This window comes from Strongylocentrotus purpuratus, unplaced genomic scaffold, assembly GCF_000002235.5.
Source record: "Strongylocentrotus purpuratus isolate Spur 01 unplaced genomic scaffold, Spur_5.0 spur5_scaffold_5, whole genome shotgun sequence".
Classification (NCBI taxonomy): domain Eukaryota; kingdom Metazoa; phylum Echinodermata; class Echinoidea; order Camarodonta; family Strongylocentrotidae; genus Strongylocentrotus; species Strongylocentrotus purpuratus.
In genome coordinates, this window is record NW_022145611.1 from 26,635,796 (window position 1) to 26,652,894 (window position 17,099).

A 17,099-nucleotide genomic window follows, 5' to 3' on the forward strand; every position below is an offset into this window, starting at 1 on the left:
TAGCTAAGCTGTAGGTAATGTCTTTTGAATTCCTGTCACTGGATGAATGTCCTATTGCTGTCCTTCCATGTACCTATGTTCATATTTGACTGATGATTCGCAGGATAATGACGGAAGTTTACAATTTCCAATGTGATGACAGATTCGGTCTTGATGGAATCGATTAGAAAAAAGGAAATCTTGTAGCTATATGACAATTCAATTTTCTAAATTCAACCTGAAAGCCATGTGGTTTTGAGTCATGCTGCAGTGTGGACTTCAGTTCTACGGTCACATGTTTCACATAAGGTAATGTGTTTACGATGATGATGATGGGAGCTTGGTTGGTTTTTTAACCCCTGAGCACTAGAATGGTGGGGTTCAGACCCACATGTATGGTTTGCCAGGGTTTCCAGCTATCCTGGAAATTGGGGAAAAACATGGAAGATAGTTCACTTATATCAATCTTGGAAAAGACAGGTAAGTTGAAAGAAAGTGACTCAAATCAGGAAGAAAAAAATCAGGAAATTCCAGCAGCCCCAAAAGAAAGTAGTCAGTCTCCTACCTTTTATCTTTTGTCCAAACAGTTAATTCACTGCAAGATTTGCTATGGTGGCTTTAATCTTTAATATGTACATGTCAATGCCTCCTTTAATGATTACAAAATTACTAAATTACTAAACTAGATCTTGGGGCCCCATTGCATAAACCCTACAATTGATGTTAACTATGCCATTAATGGTAACTTCCATGGAAACCTTGATTTGATTGGCTTGGTAGTTCCCATGGTAGTCAACATTGATGGCAATGTGACCACAAATGGTAAGATTTATGCAATGAGGTCCAGGATAACAATCAGGGGGGGGGGGGGAAACCAGTTGGACAATTTTTTTAATTGGAGCTTTACGCAGTTTATGTTTTACACAATTTTTTCCTGAAAATTTTGTTTACAATATCAAAATGGAACCACGGCTCATTTTGTTTCATCTGTGATGTTATACTTTACCGTACTAAGCCTTTTTGTGCCTCTTTTACACCCTCTTCATTCATACATCCATTCCATTGAATCCAGCTCATATTTCATTTTGTGGTAAGTCTCTCTTTCACTCTCTATCTCTCACACTCACCTCACTGCTTCGTGCTTGGTGTTCATTGGTATCATGGTACCTCCTCCTCCTCTGTGCATGCATGCTAGAGTCTGCTCCATTCGTCGTTAGTTGAACCTGTAGTAGTCGGTAGCGGTGGATGTGTAGAGAGCTAGCTAATGTAGTCCTTCCCCTTAAAACGAACCCACACCCAGGAAATAAATTATACCTTGATAAATCAACAAGTCAAATTATATCACGGGTAGAGCGTGTCATCTGTGGCTGAAAGAATATCATGCTTTGATAGGATCCAGGAATGTGTCCAAATTTGTTGTTAATCCTGAAATAAATAAGAATATACTTCATGGTTATGATTTGTGTTTAGTGCCTCTAAAATGTCACAATTTTATGGGATGTATATTTTAAGCAATATATCCTCAAATTTTATTCATTATCTAAAAGTTACTTTGATTTGATTTTGCTGTATATGATAAGATTTTATTTTATTTGACATGATTTTTGCAGTGTGGATAATGCAAAAAGATTTAGTTCCTCTGTTGTTGAATATCTGGGTGTTTTTCTATGGGTGATTGTTCCCTTTAAGTTTCCATTTCGTCACTGACTTTACTTTGAAAAACACTCATTCTGGCAGATGTAAGATAATTTAAATTTTGTTGTTGTGCAGTGGAAGTTTTTCTTTATTATCTTCACAGTTGCATTTAATTAACAACCCAGGAATGTATAGCAAGATTGACATCGATGTCTTGAATTTCATAAAAACTATCTTGTATACCCTCATTTACGGTGGTTCATGCTTCCCCTTAATAATGATCATACAATGTACCAGAATGCCCCTGATTGAAATAACAGAGCAACAAGTTTTTAAAAAAAAATACTCAGTGTTGGATAGTTAGACCACCTAAGTATTGGTCAGTAATAGAATGTTCAATGTGATAGCCATGGATGAGACATGGAATATTATTTTGTAAAAGTTAAATCCTTATCTTTATATCTAGCAAAGTATAATTTTGTATACCGATTAACAATATGTTTGTTCAGTAAAAGGCTTATTCAGATATGGTGCGCTAAACTACGTATTCTTTTTAAAACATGTTTAATGAATGGCAATTGAACGCAACAAAGAACTTTTGTGTATTCACTGAGCTCTGTGTTATTAGATACAGAAATGTGAATTGTATAACATTTTACGTCATCACAAAAAACAGCTGTGGTTCTTGCAGCGTCATATATGAACGAGCCTTGATGGTGTTTTTGGCATGATAGTGATCAAACTCCAGTTCCCCTCTCAAATACATGTAATATGCATGTTCTAATGACCATTGACCAATGATTAAACAGTTTATTCAGAGCTACACATGATTATTAAACCACATTCATTATAAATATTCACCATGCATATTCATGCCTGTCATAATGACCAGTAATTGATCAACGATGGACCAGTCCACTAAGCTACAAGTGATAATGAATCTACTGTACATGTCTCAAAACCTTTACAATGCATATTTCTGAGCTTAATGAACCCATCCAAATGACTTTTTGTGATTGATGTCCATACATGGGATTAGGATTGATATTTTCACATCAGTATTTGACTGAGGAACATTTCAGATGTGGACAGTTTTTTGTTTTGGGGTTTTTGTTGTTGTTCTTTGTGTGTTATTTGCGTGTTTTCTGTGAATAGAAATGTACTTTTTCCAATTTCCTTAGTTTTTTTTTTAGTAGTCCATATAATTGAAAATCCTGAAAATTCTTCACTCCGGTGTCTGATTGAGCAAACAAAAATACATAGCTTTGGAACATAACGCCTACATGATACATAAAATATCATAGTCTTTGTCAGTATTTTTCCAAACTGTTTGTAAATTATGAGACCTATCTCTCTTTTCTCTCATTAATACCCTTTCTTCTGTTGTTTTTCCCCTCTCCCTCTTTATTACCATACATTTAGCTTTTCACATCTTGTTTTTCTGTTTTCAATTCATCTCTTTATCATTGAGTGAATGTTTCTCTCACTATTTCCTATTTACCTTTTCTGTTCATGAAAGTTTTATTTTGAAACTGTTTGACTTTTATTTCTTTCAAGTTTGATTGTGACTTAAGAGCAGAAATGGATATATTTTGTGTATGAAAATTTGTGTATTTGTAAACCCTTTCATGCAAATGATTTGTACCCCTTTGATGTAAGAAAGTATATGTCTATACAAAAGGACCATATACATGTAGATTTAAATTAATATATTTTAATTGTTAAGTTTTCGTTGAACATTATTGCTCATCAAGCTATATTCATGTACTGTTTGATGGCTCAAGGTTAAAACTTTGGGACTTAATCTGACATTACATCTTGCCTAATCCATCAAAGAAATGTACTATTTTATAATCGTTCAAGAGAACATCCTTTGCAAAGGTATTTGGATTAGCTGATCCACAGTAGTTGTGGGACAAGAGGGATTAATATCTTGCATTGCGCTTAAATTTTCCTTTGTACATGCAGTCCAACCACTATAGGTATCAAACTAATACACATGTATGCATTTCATTTTCCCATAATAGTACTTACTATTAAAGTCATTGCAAGTCATACTTATATACATTGCCTCAATACTATTTTATTCAGGGATGTATAGAGGAAATTGCTAATGAGCTTTTTGCCACCTAGTGGTTATTAAAATAGACAAGTTATAAGAAGGTATCCCAGTGGCAAACTTCTGTCTGAATATGCAGATAAGCTTTTGAGAGAGTGCATGTTCTCGAGAAACAAAAGTTTGATGTTGTGAACATTGTGACTGGCTGCCAGATGCTTCACAGATGATCAGACATTTGCTCTGGCAAAAATTGCTTCAGGTTTTATTTTAATAAAATTATAGGGTAAGGGTTAGGATTACAATTGGGTTTCAGGTTAGGTTCGTAGTTCAGGTACGGTTGGGTCCCGGGTTGAAGTTAGAAATTTGGTCTGGTGTATAAAATTACAGCGTAGAAATTATTGCAGGAGCCACTTCACAAGATGGATCAGATTTGTCAGTTTGTGAAATTCGGTCATGTACATGGACCATTGACGTTGTAGACTTGTGTCAGTGATGCTTGGTCATTTAGGAAAACCCTGTAGCAGATATAAGTGGAATGAATTAAATCCAGCATTATGTTATAAGTAGTGAAACTAGTGGTCATTTGAATTGCTTGGTAGATAACCCTGTGTTACTTGTACATTGTCATTCACCATAACTTTGCATTTGTTATTTGACACAATATGACAGAGCTATGTACCCAGATAGAAACAGAATGATTATGCTGTACTTACATGTATTTCAAATGTCATGTATGAATCAGTGGGCACCTTTTTCAGTTCCTGATTTGAAGGGGAAAAAAGATAAGTAATTAGAGATGGGCCTAATGGGAATTTATAGGCAAGTACGTAAAAATCAAAACTTGTTCTGGATTTAATTTTATAAATGGAATATAATTGTTATGTTTTCTCTGTTGTAGTAGCCTGGTTGCTAATGTCTTGTTTTACTTTTAAAAACTTCTTGCACTTTTGATGTGTCTCTTCACAAAGATCCTTAGTCAAACTTAACTATAAGTTGGTCTTAACAATTATGAAGAGCCATTTGTAGCCTTAAAATAAAATATATTCAAAAGCACAAATTCAAGAATTTTAGACTTTTTATAAATCCCACATCAAGAACATTAAATCTCCTTGATAATAGAAAATATGAGTGTTTGAATCAACATTTTATGCCTTAAAATAAATTTTACAAAAACATTTTCTAAGATGCCAACGGCTTTCCATAATTGTAAAGTCCCCCTGGAGTGTTAATGTAATGTTACACCTCACACAGTTTAATATGGACAGCAAAATGTGATAGAGTCAGGTTATAAAAATCTGTGTGGATCCATTCCCCTTGAAGTGAACCTTTATACCCTCATGGCTTTGTTTCCGTTTATGTCTTCAGCAAATGATGGACGAGTTACTGGTCGAGGACTCGATTCATCTCAGCAGACAGGATATATGGCAAGGTGAACGTCATCCCCAGGTACCCCTCCAGAGGTCCTCTTCACTCAGCTTTCAACCAGGTAAAAGGGAGTTGGTATGAACAGTGCTATGTTCTTGTTCACACTGGAAAGTTGCACAAGTTTAGTTATTGTACTATTTAACCAGATATTGAGTTGGTGTGAACAGTGCCATGTTCTTGTTCACACTGGAAAGTTGCACAAGTTTAGTTATTGTACTATTTAACCAGATATTGAGTTGGTGTGAACAGTGCCATGTTCTTGTTCACACTGGAAAGTTGCACAAGTTTAGTTATTGTACTATTTAACCAGATATTGAGTTGGTGTGAACAGTGTAATGTTCTTGTTCACACTGAATCGTTATACATATTTATTTATTCAATGTTATACATGTATTAAACAAGGTACAATAGATTTAATGTGAATAGTGCTTTCTTCTTGTTTATATTGTAAAGTGCAATAACCTAGACATTTTTTAATGTTTGGTGTTTTAACAATTGGTGTTGTATGGTAAACATACAAGTAATTCATTTTAGGTTTCCTTTACACAATATAGTTTGGTTTCTTTCCTCTGTTTCCATAGTACACTTTTAGTTAATGAACGTAAATTGAATGAATGATTTAATTACTAAATCTAAATCTTTTTTCTTTGTTATCCTCCTTCACTTTAGATCAAACCTCTCAAGGCCTAGCGGGGAGTCCACCTGTTCACGTCAAGAAGAAACAGTTCAATAAATCTGAGGTTAGTATCTTCTTTATTTGTTATTTTATTAGTTTACTAATAAACGCTTATTTTGTCCGGCAGGTGTGATTTTATTAGCAGACTAGTAGTATAGGAAATTCTAAGGTGAATTCTCATTTGGAGTAAGCCTAAGGAATGTAGTTAAAAATGTTGAGCTTTAATATAATTGTGGTAATGATTGGAAGGGGGGGGGGAGGGGAGAGAGGGTCATGAAAATATTTAATAGAGTTTTTCATGTACATGACTCAACAACTGTTTTCTCATGGTCAGAGGCAGAGGACCTGTAAGGGAGATGTTTGATGTAATTAAGGTTTATGTATAAGAGAGGGAGACCTATTATTTCTCATTGGATACGTATAATTATACGTAGGAGAGGAGAAAAAAATTCAGGCTAGCAGAAGCCCACCTGTTTTTCAATTCTGTAATATTTCATTAAATGGATTGATAGTACCTCTGACTTGTCATGAATCCAACTTTTGAAGCTTTTTTGCCAAGTTTTACATGTAGCTGCAAATTCATTGGATTATAATGAAATTATGGCTTATTATATCATAAGTCCATTGCTTTTGGCACCCCCCTCCCCCCACACACACACAAATGTTCCCATCCATCCCTTTCAAAATTGATCTCCCAAAACAATTTGCTTCCATATAGTCCTGCACAAGATTGGAAAATGTTACATGTATATTGATACTTGTTAAAAAGATATATAAAACATATTTAAAGAAATATATAGTTATATAGGGTATAAATTTACAAAAAACTGTGTGTACAGTCAGAGCAAATTGGCGAAAAGTGTGGGTTGTTTGAAGAAAGAGGCATAGCAAATATAATGGGGATGGTGACAGAGTATAATCTACAATCGAAAGTAAATGGTGCCAGGATTTGTAATGCCTAGGACTGATATTTCTTTCTTTGTGCATTGTGGATTGCAACTTGATGCACAATGGAGCTGATCCCGTATAATAATAGATGATTTGTTTTTATTTACTCCTTTTACATTCATGCATTCAGTCTGCAAGTGACTTGATCGTTATGACCAAGGTTATTTCATGTTTTGTCTGCGTTTGTTCCACATTATTCATTTATGTTGTTCTGCATGGAACATGGTAGAATAGAACAGTGTGAATTCTTTTCTCATATTACTAATTCATCTGGACTCTTTATCAGTGAAATACATAGTATATCTATCAGATCTTATTGATATCAAAATACCTTTTCAATTCCCAAATTTAACTAATATTTTTAAATATATATTTCAAATCCATGTTTATATATCTGTATAGTATTGGTGTATGACAAATTTTATTCTGATTTTTACCCAATGTCTTCTGAAATCTCTTCTGTACATATTACAAATGATATATTGTGGTAGTCATACATGTACAAATAATTATGGGATGCAATTGAATAAATACAAACTCAATAGAAAACAAAATGATTATAAAGAAAACAGTTATAATTGTTTCACCATCGATGAAATAACAACTTGTATTGTAATACCAGTAAAGTGAAATAATTTCAAATTATTTCTAAGAATTAATCATTCTCCATTCATAAATTTCTCTGTTACTATAGCAGATATGACTTTCACTTTTATTGTATATTTCAGAAAATTAAGGCGACCCAAGTTTGTGGTAGCTTGTATATTTAGGAAAATAAAACGACTACCGGTATTGCAAAGTAATTCATATCTCTTCAATTTACCCACATGAAAATGAATGCAGTGGGACTTATACTGATTGAATTTTCCCTTGTTTTATCCACCGTTTATTTCTCCATCCCACCCACATTGATATATTTGGATGATTGTAGAGTCAGGATCAGGACTTTGTAGTGAGTACCCAGCATGATGATAACCCATTCTATGTTTCATGCATGCGCATCATTCGCATGGCCTCATCAATTGCTAGCTCTGACTTACTCTTCTCATTGTTCACTATTAGATCATACATTAGAAAGGTAGAACTTTGTCTTTCCATCATGACAACATTATAGACAAAAAGGGGATCATTAAAGCGATAAAAAGTCAAGTTTATTCAAAGCTACATGTATCATAAGTTTCATGATTAAATTGTACAAAGAGAAATAGTTTTAATATATTCATAAAAGCTTAGGATAAATACAATTAATTTTAATTTTTTTTTGGAAAGTCATCCTGAAATCAGAAAATATCAATGTCACCTTGTGACTTGTGACCTTGGTGACCTTAAGAACAGAGAAAACAAAACTTAATTTGATATATATGCAACCTTCTTATTCTTTCAACCAAAAATGAATCTGTAGATTTAGTAGTGCCAGCAACTGATGTACATGTGCATCAAATTATGTAATTATACCATGTGAATATGCCTCATATTAAGGTTGGAGCATTGTTTATTTGAAGGAAGTGCAAACTTAAACTTCAAGGCTCCCTAGAACTTATAAATAGTAAGGGTTATGGATTGAATCAATATCCATCTTCTTTCAATGTAACAGATGTTTGTCTTGTAATGATCATGTGATGATACTTGTATCTCGAATTGGGGGGGGGGGGTGAGGGGGAGCAGGGTGGTTCTTTTGAGCTCAGTGTGCATCTGTAGGTCTGGCAAGCTACTTTCAAATCAAATTAAGAGTGGATTCCTATAAATTATGATCTTAATCAGAGGTCAGATTTTCATCTGAGATAATTCTTCTCCCTCTTTATAGGACCTGGAAGCTTGCCCAGAAAAGTTGTCAATTTTTGTTTCACTTCTAAAGTTTAGTCTTTTGCGGTGGTCAGTAGACCAAAAACAAGTCAGAATATTGAAATCGGCCAGCAGGTTTAACTCTTTCGTCTGTAACACTTTGATGTGTTTCTAAATTTTATGTTATTAAAATGAACATTTGAAGAAAGAAACCACATAGGGTGTTATGAAGGCATTTCATTTAAGGGAGGGGTAGTATACATGTTGATTCGATTTCTATATGACAAGAATTGTACAAGTTCAAAATTTGATTTATCACATCAATGCTGGATTCATATTTCCTTCAAATTTAATGCTTGAATTTGAAAGGGGAGATGCAAGGTTTTATTTAATGCTTTTACAAATAGCTGAAACACAACACATTATTAAACTTGCTTTAAAAAACAGACCATGTTGCTTATTTTCTTTAAATCATCACATTTGGGCTGTAGATTCTTGTTTCATTCATAGCTATGTGACAGTTTTTTTCTTCAAATGAATCCATTCATTATCTTTGAACATGTTGCTAAATAAGTGCAACCTGTATAGACAAAGATTCATAGATCTTCCACCAAATAAAACTCACTCTTTGCATTAAACTAAAGTAGATGTAGACACGATAAGAAACTGCAATCTTTCTTACTCCTCCAAAACATTTAAAGCATATCTAGTCATCATCATCATCATCATCATAATTTTCTCATAAAGCTTAAACCAGTAATCTTACATATTTTTTCCATTCCTTGTAGAACTACAGTATACATTTCTCCTTGTCTCACATTATCAGCGATTGTATCATTGGAATAAAAATCAAATGTTTTACAAATAAAAGAGAGCAGAAAGTAAAGTGTATGTTTATTGAGTTGTATAGAAAAAAGATATGTTAGAGATTTAGCTAGGGAAAGTTTGAATAGTGACCATTAGAAGGGAACTTCCCAGTGTTATGATGAACAGAGAAATACATGTCTACATGTAAATCTTGTCTAGTTCTATCGTGAACAAATTTATGATTATTTGTGCATGCCAATGTATCAGTCATTTTGTGTAGCATTTTACATTTTAGGAAGTAAAGGTATGTGTACATTTCATTTAAAATTGGAGGCGCTTAAAGTGTTCATAATATACACGTGGTTCTTTGAGATATGCTTTTCTAAAGCAATCTGATTTTCATTTTCATTTTAAGCTTGAAAAGCAAGATTTGTTAGGTAACATTGTTTGATCATCACAAGTGAATCTTTCACTTTGTGGATCTTTGCATATTTATCATAAACATGGAAATGATGGAATGTTTTAAATAGTTTAGACTTTAAAAAGTTTTCTGTGATCTGTTAATTCCATATCGAGTACCGTAGTGCATGTCGTTTCGATTAAGTTGTTTTTGTTTCATACATTGTATTTCCTTTTCACATTTGTGCATTTTCATGTGCTAAGCAGTTTGTGTACCGTGTTTGTGTACATGTTTAGTTTTTATGTTTTTCTGTAGGAAAGAGTTACAATCATACACAAATTTCTTTGCAGCTACGGTAGTGAGAATTTGGATTTCAACTACAGCTTGATAAAAAAAAAGAGAATATTTTTGTAATATTCATATTTTATTGTAACTAAAGTGTTGTATTATCCAGTGTATTGATTTCTTTCTTCTAAAAACCTACTTATTGCGTAAGTTTGTCATTTGAATGATCAGAAACGTACCGGTAATGTAAATCCTTTGCAAATGTGTAAACTATTGTAGTGTATGGATTTTTAACAAAATCCTACCTACAGGTTATATGACTGTATCATGGCTGAGTTGTTGAATGCTGATGGTAATGACAACAGCAATGATGATGATTGATGATGTCATTTTTTATCAAACAGTGCATGCAGATTGAAGAAGAACAAAGTATAGAACCAAATCAAGTTCTTACACATAAATTTATGGAATCAGTTTTTGTGTTCATGTACAATGAAGGTTCAATGGTTGAGAATGTTGGTGCTTTTGTTGCATGTTTCATGTATGTAAAGCTGTTGGGCATTTGTCATTGATTAAAATCTGTCATGTGGATTTCTGGCAAGTTTAATAAAACTAATCCTTATCTCCTGTTTCATGTATTAAAACTATTTAACACCAAAGAGAATGCATCTAATTTTTGAAAAGTAAATGTGGGTTAAATATGAATTTTATATGAACTGATTATAAAGAAAAACATGTATGTTCCATTTGTAATCTTCAGTAGATTTAGAAGGGAGTATTCCAAATGTCAATGAACTTCAATATATGAGACCAGATGAAACACAGTTAGACTTTAAGGAGATAAATGTACTCTTCTGTAAAATTGTCATCTGGATTCTAGATGATGCTTTCAAGTTTTAAGTTCTATCCAAGCATTTGTAATCATGTTCTTCAACCCTTAAATAGTCTTCACATTTCCATTTGAAATACCTGTGCATGCATTGTGACTATGTGTAACTGCTTTCGTTACATTGCTGTCTGTTGCTAATTCTTTGCACTGCCAGTGGTTGGAATACTAAATGACGTTGGTGTGTCTCTCTTTGAATCTTGCAGTCCTTTGATAGCCTTGTCCTGTCTTCCATCCACCACTTGTCCATCAAGATGAAGGATTCCGGTGACAAGATTGCCTACAAGCTCAAGTAAGCGTTCGTTTCAGTTCTTTTACTTTGACCTTGCAAAACCTGGAAGGAGACACTAGAAAGAGATATGAGATTGAGAACATCTGGCTTCACCCTGAGGCATATATGCTGAAGAGCAGCATAAGGCCTGTCCTCATCAGCTCGAGATTGTCAAATAGCCCGCTATTTCTGATTTGGGAAATAACCCCAAAGTTTTCATCAGCACGAGATTCGACCATGAAACTTGAAACTCAACCTTGAGAAATTAGCTTGAGATATTTGCTCAGCGTTCGCGCATAGTGCAAGTCTTTGGGCTGGTAAAGACACACCGGACAATTAGCGGGATAGTTTGCAAACTAGCCCAAGATATCTTGGGATGATTATCTCGACCAAATATCCCATTAATTGCAACTTCAGGCCGATGAAGCCACAAATTAACTGGATAATTTGCGATCGGGATAGTTGAAACATCGGGATATTTGGCAATCTCGAGCTGATGAATACAGGCCTATTGAAGGCTTGGAGTAGGGCCATAAGGGAAATGAAACATCCAACCACACAGCATGGGGAAAAAACGGATGCTAGAATGATGATGATGATCTTTCACTTAAATGATAACAGGCAACAGGGTTTTTTATTTATTGAAAAAAATCTGTGATAGGCGGCTGATGATTTGTGTTTTAATCCTGTCATGACAAAATATCCAAATGATGGCTCATTGACATATGACACAGGAATCAAGGCATTTTTTTTTAATGTGTAAATGTAAATGAATGTAAAGTGGGGAAGAAAAAATTATATGCATGTAAAAGAGGTCCTACATGTATGTATTCATGAACTCACTAAATGTTAGTTATGAGATATAGAAACGTAAACTATATTAACCTCATGTCATAATTTTTAAAAAATTTAAAAATGTTAGGTTTTACAGTGACATATGTGAATGAGCCATCCGTTTTCTAATATTCTCAGTTTTGCATGCATCTGCTGTTATCAAGATGAAAATATCAGGGTAGATTCCCAGGATCTCATCTTCAAAACACTAGAATCAAATATTGAGATTTCATGGGATTGAGGGGGTGGGGGAGGGGGGGGGGGCCGAGCCAAACTTGAGAGGATATCCTGACCCATTTTCTGAACAGCTTTGAGAAAAAGCATCCTTGCTTGGCAGCCGTGTCAGCTGAATAAAAATGGCTAAGTCATGAAGATATACAGAAGCTGAGCTTAATGTTAACCATCATAGATTTAGAGTTTTAACAGACATCCAGTGGTTTAATATTCAGGACTATGACCTCATAACCAAGGTTGTTTAAGATTATACTTCTTCCTCCAAAACTTTGAGGCTTTGCCTGTTAGACATCAGTCATGATTGAATGTGCTTTTCATTAGCAAGTCATGTTTTGTAGTGAATGTTAGCGACATTGAATTGAATTTTTTTTCTATTAAACTTATCAAATATGAGTACTTGGATTTGGGTGCTTTGATCAACATCACTATAATGAATTACAAATAGTGAAACAAAATTTATATGATAATTCTGAAAGACGATGTGATTATATTGCTTATTATTTTAATGCTTATCATGTGATGTTTTTCCTATTTATTCAATAATAAGAAGATACAATTGTTCTATTTATGTATTAATTAGAGGATAAATTTAATATGCTTTAGAAATTAAGGGCATCTCCTATACAAGTTTTATGTGCAAATCTAAGCAGTGCTAATATGTAGGTCTAACCTGCCCATTGGATACCCGTAAGGTGAACAGACATTTGCACCAACAACAATTGCTCCAGGCTTTATTTTTTCAGACAAATAGGGTTGGAGTAAGTATTCTAATTGGGTTTAAGGGTAGGTTGAGGATTAGGTATAATACATGGTCCAGGATTGAATTTACCAATTTGGTTACAGTACAAATTATACAGATGAGCAATTGTCATCAGACCATGTGTTTTTACGACCTTCTGAAATCATACTAAGATTTCTTTTGAGACTTCGTCTTTGCATCAACTTTAAGATGACATCATAATGATGTTCTATGTTGTTTTTTTTTTTTTTCCTTCAGGAAACTGCAGCAGCCTGGAGCCAGTGAGGATGAGTTGTCAAAGGTTTTGAGAGACAGTGAGTTTCCTCTCCTCAAGACAAACAACAAGGAGATTGCTGGCATCCTCCAGAATCTACGCAAGATGGAGAAGAGACTGGAAGGTGAGATGGATGTAATGTTTGCTGTTTAATGATTTTTTTTTACTGGATTTATACAGTGCCTGTTGTCTGGGAGCCTTGCATAATATCATTACCCTGGTCATCAGATTTGTTTTTATAAATTTTAATTTTCAAAAAGGAAGGTCTGTGTAAAAGCTCTGAAAAAACAGTTTTTGACAATGTATTTTAAAATCAAACGATAATAAGCGTAGCCCTTCTCGATGTTTACGTCTGATATTGCACATGAAATACTTGTATCATTCTTGTCTTAAAGAAATGCCTTTTTACCATTGGTTTGACAGAAATCCATGGCATGGTGGACCCTCGTAATGAGATCAAGCTTCCTGAGCAGCTCTCACCGGTGAATCAGATGAGACGGCAGTATGCCACAGAGTTTAACTTCGCTACTGCCTCTGACTCTGAGACTCCCCTAGCTATGTCAACAAGACACGTTGGTCGTGCTCCAGTCAACGCTAATCTTCAGAGACAAAGGCATGCACAGCAGCAGCAGCAGCAGCAGCAACAGCAGCAACAGCAGTATCAGGAACATGACGAGGAGGAGGAGTATTATCTATGAGATTTATCTGAAACCCAAGAGACTTCATGACCATGACAATGAGACATGTCTGCTGGGCTCCAGTCAACCCTAACCTTCAGAAATGGAGTTAGCAGCAGCAACAGCAGTATCAATAACATGACGAGGAAGAGCGCTATCTTTGAGATAAATCTAAAGATGCCGAGGCTTCTTTGTCATGACTAAGTGACGTGTCTGCTGTGCCCGGTCAACTATAGACACAACCAGCAGCACCACCATCTACAGCTTGATTAAGATGTGTATTATTACGAGAAAGATTTGTCTCTGAAACTATACGGACCATGAAGACAAAACAATGTGGTCATGCCTCAGTCAACCTAGAAACTCCTGAGTCAGGAAAACATGATGAGGAGAGATTCACCTGAAGTCTTCAAGAGACTTCTTTCGCTTTGAGGAAGAGACATGTCACCTGGGCCCCAGTCAACCCCAATCTTCAAAGATGGTGTTGCATTTGATTGACATCCAGCATCAGTAGTATAAACAGTATCAAGAACATGATGGATAGGACCTGTGACATTCATTTGAACCAGTTCATGGAGTACCATAACTCATAATATCCTCATCCAAGTATTAAACCTGTGATGGAACACTTTCCTCACAAGGGGATGTGATACACTTCTGTATTTCAGTGCAGGAAAGTTCCAGGAGTGAAAAGTGTAGTACGAGCTTTGAAGTTCAATTCTTGTTCAAAGCCACAATGCTGAACAATTTGGAATAAGTTTATATAGTTTGTTGTGATTGCCAGGATTGACTGGAAAACAGAGACAGAAAGCAAGAGAACAAATACAGAAACCGTGGATTCTAAACCATACATATGTGAGCCAGAGTTGTTTGAGCCGAGCTACTTGACTAAATGTACAAAGTAGCTCAGATTGTCAAAACTTGCTGTCATGAAAAAGAAGGAAAGCGTAGGAGAGAAGAGAAAATAGAGTCTGCACACTAAAGAATGATCCAAGAGCTATTCCAACTTTCCAGATATCAAGGCACTGTGTAGAAATCCCTTACTGAAGGTGATGAAAGTGATGCGATATGCGAAACAGTTTGCATTGTTGAGATAGAATAATGGCAGCAGTGAATATGATAGTGATTGAACATGCGACGCTCTACCAGTATGGCGATCTGCAAGCTTTAGAGGCGTAAACTCTTTTGTGTGAAGTGACACAAAATGTATTGTTCTCCATATATACATACCAAAGTTGGATCAAGAAGTTAGCAGTCATCCTCATGCTCTGTGATTAATGAGGAATATGCAACATGATTATGATAGCTGTTCTTGCCAGATGTTACTCAAGTTTAAACTCTTATCTATTGCCATTTATCTCACGGGTCATGTTATCCGATTCACATCCACATGGTCGAGATTTCCTTTCTTGTTTAGAGGCAGTAATATTTGGACTATTTTGAAACATGTTGTAATTGCTTGGAACCTGCCTAGATATGCATGATTAAAGATAAAAGATAAAACAGAATTCAACATGCTTTAATCTTCAGTTTTCATCATTGTTGAATAAAATGCTCCAAAATTATTGTGCAAGTAAAAGGCCTACATGTATATAATAATAATAATAACTTTTACTTATATAGCGCTTTTCATAAAACATTTATATCAAAGCGCTTTACAATATTGATACAATTAAAACTATAAAACAGAGTAATGACAAGAAAACAAATATAAAGTGAAATTATGAAACATAAGATAACAAGGTAAGGTAACAATATAAGAACTAGGTAACAATTTAAGAGCTACGTTATATGTCAAACTGTCTGAATTATCCAACTTTAGGCACAATTTGTAGAGAACCCTGGCCCTAGCAAATTATCAAGTTGTTAAATATTAATTTGTATGATTCCATTATGTGTTTTCTACAAATTTGATAACAAATGTGAATCAATTCATAAAGTTGAGTTGGATGTTGGCCTCCCTACCTTTGCTTGTCTTGAACTTATATTATTAAAAAAAGGAAATCATTTTGAAATGACTTTACAATATGCTTGTCTCATACAAGGCATAGACCTAGTGTGAAATGTGAATTATTTTCAGGTGCTAGCTTTGATTTAGTTTGTAAATAACAATTGCAATAAAGAAAAGGAGAAATGAATTCCTCATATAAATTAAACGTTTATTGAAATTTGAAGAAAAAATGGGTCTTGTATATATTTCTTAGCGATTGCCATTTTGGGGAGGAGATATTTCCTAGATATATGCTAACAGTATAATTGTAAGATATGATAACATGCATGCCAAGAGAAAATAGAGAAGCAGAGAGTTAGTCGACATATTTTGTGCATGTTATCCTTTTCTCTTTAATAATTTGCATGATATATTTGTATTTTGTTGCATGTATCTGACCATTTTACCAGGGATTGCCAATTTGATGCACTGATATTTAGTAAAGATTTCTGTGAAATTCCTCGGGAGTTGAAAGTCTGCTGGCGTTGACCAGCGATCTCATGCCGTCACTTCGCATTTTTAATTAGAATGAGATAAATATGCACCACAATACATCTCACCTGATAAAGAGACAATCAAACTATTATAGTTTTGAATAGAAGTGACAATACCTCGTATCTTCCAGACATAGCACTGTAGCCATGATAGAGCGTGTGCTGAATGAGTATCAAACTGTATAGGATTTCACCCTTTTGTGTTACTTTCCTCTTGTCTACTTTCAGATTAAGCTGCAATGTTTATTATTTGTTAATATGTATCATTCTAAATTTTTATTTATCATGTATATTTTATGAGAGTTTATGTATATCTTTGAGCTGTTTTTTTCTTTCTTTTATCAATTGGTTTTGACATGATGAACTGCCTTAAATCTACATAAATGTAGTGCCCCATCTTGATAACAGCTGAAAAATGAAGTTGATATAGATTGTCATTTTTGATTTTTTAGGAGTGAGAAGAAATAATCTACCATGTGTTGCACTTCGATAGCCCCCCCCCCCCTGAAAAAAAGAAGACATATTAAAGTATTACCGTACCATCTACTGGTATTTAGTTTTCACATATTTTTGCAAGCCATATGTATTTTCTATTCTTTAATTTAGGCATTTCTTTTTATACCAGCAGAGTTAGCAGTACATATATTATTTGTGATATAAATTACATTTACGCAATTTACCTTTTTTTAAATAACTTTCCAGGC

General features: G+C 34.4%; 1 protein-coding gene across 8 annotated transcripts in view; it reads left to right on the forward strand.

The window, feature by feature from the left end:
* LOC579651 (centrosomal protein of 170 kDa protein B) overlaps nt 1-15,337 on the forward strand; it is a 57,697-nt gene extending 42,360 nt beyond the window's left edge. For 5 of the 8 annotated variants that reach the window (XM_030999795.1, XM_030999796.1, XM_030999801.1 and 2 more), the window contains 7 exons: nt 1,052-1,069; nt 5,039-5,159; nt 5,768-5,838; nt 6,853-6,882; nt 11,089-11,174; nt 13,219-13,358; nt 13,658-15,337. In XM_030999795.1, the coding sequence (XP_030855655.1) occupies nt 1,052-1,069; nt 5,039-5,159; nt 5,768-5,838; nt 6,853-6,882; nt 11,089-11,174; nt 13,219-13,358; nt 13,658-13,932 (741 nt within the window). In that variant the 3' untranslated portion in view covers nt 13,933-15,337. Of the gene's footprint in view, nt 1-1,051; nt 1,070-5,038; nt 5,160-5,767; nt 5,839-6,852; nt 6,883-7,653; nt 7,675-11,088; nt 11,175-13,218; nt 13,359-13,657 lie in introns of all 8 variants that reach the window. The other 3 variants (XM_030999797.1, XM_030999799.1, XM_030999798.1) reach the window with 3 other exon arrangements.
* The last annotated feature ends 1,762 nt before the right edge of the window (nt 15,338-17,099 follow it).